The sequence below is a fragment of the Emydura macquarii genome, unplaced genomic scaffold, assembly GCF_026122565.2.
Source record: "Emydura macquarii macquarii isolate MOO-44397 ecotype Brisbane River unplaced genomic scaffold, CSIRO-AGI_Emac_v2 contig_1348, whole genome shotgun sequence".
NCBI classification, from domain to species: domain Eukaryota; kingdom Metazoa; phylum Chordata; order Testudines; family Chelidae; genus Emydura; species Emydura macquarii.
In genome coordinates this window covers 12951890-12956079 of record NW_027131485.1, presented here as the reverse complement: position 1 = coordinate 12956079, position 4190 = coordinate 12951890, and the positions used below count along the sequence as shown (strand labels likewise).

Genomic DNA, 4190 nt, shown 5'->3' with positions numbered 1-4190 from the left:
CCTGCCCTGGGGCTGTCCCCGTCATGTAGACTCGGGGGGGACCCCCGGGAACTGCCCCACCGGTATCCCCTCCCCCCGCCTCGGAAACTGCTCCGCCGGCTATCCCTTGGGAACTGGCCCCCTGTGGGTATCCCTTCACACACACACACACACCCCACCGCCATAGCTAGGTGCGTCACACAAACTTTTGATGCCCCCCCCTCCACACACACACTCACTGTCTCTCTCTCTCTCTCTCTCTCTCCATACTGGGCTTGTGCTTTCCATAAGACATTTTTCACTTTGAGCTTCACACTCAGCCGAGCTCTAAAACGTGTTTGTGTGCCCGGTAAAACCATGTGCACTTTGTGGTGTTTCAGCATCCAGCTCTAGTTACACAGGAATAGTGCTGCTGAGAGCACAGCCAGAGGCTGTGCTGAGTTACTGCAAAACAGAGCCTATAAGAAAGTATTGCTATGTATGATTTTTTTTTTCATTCATTGTTCCTGCAGAGACATGGCTCTCTCTTCTGGGCAGGCTAGTAAAAGAGGATCTCTTACATTGGCGCCACCTTCTGTTATACCCACTGAGGCATCTCCGTCCCCAATCAAACCGGTACAGATCACAGTGTTGGAGGGACGTGACCTGGTAAAGTCTTCTGAAAATGTCTCAGATTCTCTGGCATTAGATATATCTGGTTTAGTAAATGGGGCAGGCATGAACCATCATATTGCAAACCCTTCACAAACTTGGTGTGAGAATGTAACAGTCATGAGCAATCTGTAATGATACCAGGACCTCCATGTAACCCATAATTACACGGGATGACTCTCTCTTCCCCTGTAGTGGTTAGTCCATATGTAGAGTAAAGGCTCTTGTTTTTCGGTCCAAAGATCTTGGGTTCAATCCCCACTGATAGGGATATTACATTGCATGAATATTAATTTGAAATGTGGCCTGCCATGCCTCCTCCTGCATTACTATTGTATTTTAATTAATTCTTTATCACAAGGTTTTCTAAGCAATGCATGATATAGATTATACTCCTGTTTTGCTAACATGTTCTTTTCTTTCTTTAATTACACACCCTCCTTTCATCACCAATATAATATAGAGACACATACCCATAAAAGAGGTTTTTTTAATCCCCTCCATTGTTCCCTGATATAAGGGCAGATTCTGATCTCAGTTTCAGCAATGTAAATCTAAAATAACTCCACTGAAATTTGTGCCAGTTAACTAAAGATCAAAATCTGGCTATTAATGAAGTCCATGTACCACATTACATTCCTGGCCGTCCTGAGTGGCTTCTAGAGTAATTGTAACAACTCAAGAAAAAGACCTCGGTGCCACAGTGGACTGCTTAATGAGCAGAGATTTTTGTTACATAGAAGCAGTCAGAAAAGCAAATAAAATGTTAGACTGCATCTAGCTATCTATCTAGGCATTTATACCATAGTATCAAAATACTTCTCACACATAAATAGATTTATCCCCACTATTCCTTTGTGCATTAGGGAAGTATAAAAAGGAATGGGATGGGAAATAATACTGAAAATATTATAATGTTATTATATAAATCAATAGTACAACCTGAAATTAAATACTATCTTCAGTTCTGGTCTCTCCCTCTCAAAAAGAAAATAGCAAAAATAGAGAGGGCTAAGAGATGGGCAAAAAATTGATAAGAAATATGTAAAAACTTCCAGATGAAGGTACATAGAAGAAATCTGGAAATATTTAGTTAGAGAAGCGATAAATAAGAGAGGACATGAGAAAGGAATAATGAATGGTACAGAAAAGGTAACTTCTATTTAGCCTTTCTTAAATGAAAGAACAAGGAGACATTTAATGAAGACTCATTAACTTTACACTAGTAACTTTAAGGAAGAGGTACAGTTAACTTGTTTTTAAATTTAAAACTGATAAAAGGATATACTGATTATACAATGCACAATAAAATCATGGAATTTGTTACCACAAGGCACCATTAAGGCAAAACTGCTTAGCAGGATTCAAATAAAGATTTGGCTATTTGTATGGCTAAAGATTAAAGAAAAGTTTGGATGGGATATCGACATTTGTGTTTCAGAGCATAAGCCAACCTCTATCTCAAGAAGGTTAGGAAGAAGTTTTTCTCTGTGTTGAGGTTATACCATAATTGCCCATTTCATAATTTCTTGCACTGTCTTCAGAAGCATATGCTCTTGGCCACTGTCAGAGAAAGACTGATGAGCTAGATACACGATTAGTCTGATCTGCTTTAGAATTTCCTGTGTTCCAGTGTTTAAGAACACCGGCAAAAACATGTTAAAATTGTACTCTTCTTTAAAGCTACTAGTGTAAAATTAATTAGTCTACAGAATCCAAATATTTTAAAAAAGCTTGATAAACTATTCACTAGATTTCAAGGAGTTCTTTAGCCATACATTATCCCAGAATTTCATATTAACTCAGCCATGCCATTTGTGTGCTATCTTCTCAGTTGTTTACAAAAATCAGAACCTTTCTTGAAATTATTATGATTTTGTCACTTTGGATGAAAGTCAGTGTAGTTTCATTTGCTGCTGTCCTCCTCCATGTTGCTAAGATTATTACCTCTGAATGCCCTTCTCACAGCTGGGTGCTAGTGATCCCTGAGGCTCTGCAGAGGGGTAAAAATGGAGAAAAGCCTTCAAAGAGGGTGAAATCTCAGTAAGACCTGATTTTTTCATCAGAAACCCATTCTTGTATGTACTGTAACTGAAACAAATTGTTCAGTGTATTCTTTCCCAAACAAGCATTCCTTAGCTCAACCACCTTCTGTGGACAGGTCTGGTTGTGAGCAATTTGAAATCTGCCTTTTGCTGTAGAATAAAATAATTAACCTATTGTTGGTTTGCATTTTACAGAAAGGTGTCAAAGGAGACACTCCAGTGACCTATGTGCGTGCAGAGTATAACAGTGTTATCCTGGGTGACTCCCCGAAAATTGATGTTTCTTCAGATGGGACAGTGAAATATAACTTCACCACTAGCTTTGAATACAACCTTGATGGACCAAACTCTCTAGATGACATTGCACACAAACCCTTATTCTGTAAGCAACTGTCACTCTAACTATATGAATCACTATAGAATTGAAAGGAGCTCTGGCCTTTGGGAGCTCTCGGCTACACCATCCTCATCTGCTCCCAGCAGGAGTCACTCATTAGAGAATAGAGTAGAAGTGGTGTCTGTGGAGAATTCTCAGCTACTCTATTTTCATCCTCTTCCAGCAGGATTTGCTTGAGAAGGAAGTCTGAGCATTAGCTGTGGGAAATGCTCTGCTACTCTATTCCCTTCAGTCACTGGGGAATCAAGTAGAAGTGCTGGCTAGCAGCTAATACAGCCCCTCACTCTTTAAATACCCTGAATGATCTCATTGCTATCAGCTGCTATTTATAGGTGATTGAGAAACAACATCAGATTCTATGTATTTTTTTCTCAGTGACAGTGACTGAAGTTTTACCAAAGGAGAAGAAGCAGAAGGAGGAGAAGACCGTGGCTCTTGGTCAGGCTGTTGTGGACCTACTACCTCTACTGGAAGGTGCAATGTAGAATTCATACTGCATCCACATCTGCCTCTTGCTCTTACAAAGCTTCTTCATTGTAGCTTCACTTCTACTGACAAATAATACCTAGTGCTGTCTTCAGGAAGTTGGATTATGTGGGGGACAGACAGCAGTTTTTCCATTCAGAGAGTGATTTCACTACAGGAGGGCTTCAGACTTTATGTCTGTCTTTGTTTCTTCACAGGATTGTGTTCATTTAGGGCAACAGTTCCAGTGCATCCAGTTCCTGGCTCTCCACTAGAGAGCCTTCGCCCAGATGCCAAGGTATTTGGAATTTCTCAGGGCCATTCACTCAATAATTCAACTATTCAGCTACATGCTGCAGTTTAATTCAAATGCTATGAATCTTTCAGGAACTATGACTCAACCATATTGCACATTATGTATATGTTATGGTGATACATATAAAATTTTGAGGCTCAGTTCTTCTCCAGTTGATTACAATAGGAGCAGGATTGGGTCCATAAATGCTAATCTATGCTGTACAAAAAACTTCATTGAAAGAGCATTAATGTTGTATAGTGAAGCATTGAAAAATCAGAAATGGTATCATTAAAAGTATCCTTAAACTCTGTGCCTTTGTGTAAACAAAATACTACATGGTCTTTTATTACATTAT

General features: G+C 39.7%; 1 protein-coding gene across 1 annotated transcript; it reads left to right on the top strand.

The window, feature by feature from the left end:
- Window positions 1-480: 480 nt before the first annotated feature.
- LOC137155259 (cilia- and flagella-associated protein 70-like) lies at window positions 481-3901 on the top strand. Its single transcript, XM_067551464.1, has 4 exons — window positions 481-627; window positions 2871-3057; window positions 3448-3546; window positions 3756-3901. The coding sequence occupies exons 1-4, from the start codon at window positions 496-498 to the stop codon at window positions 3899-3901; spliced, it is 564 nt and encodes a 187-aa protein (XP_067407565.1). The 5' UTR covers window positions 481-495.
- Window positions 3902-4190: the final 289 nt, after the last annotated feature.

What these genes read in the sequence shown, in the direction of transcription:
- LOC137155259 (XM_067551464.1), top strand. Translation starts at nt 496, where the DNA reads ATGGCTCTCTCTTCTGGGCAGGCTAGTAAAAGAGGATCTCTTACATTG. An exon ending in TGTTGGAGGGACGTGACCTG is followed by an intron (nt 628 to 2,870) that starts GTAAAGTCTTCT and finishes TGCATTTTACAG; the next exon opens with AAAGGTGTCAAAGGAGACAC. An exon ending in CCTACTACCTCTACTGGAAG is followed by an intron (nt 3,547 to 3,755) that starts GTGCAATGTAGA and finishes GTTTCTTCACAG; the next exon opens with GATTGTGTTCATTTAGGGCA.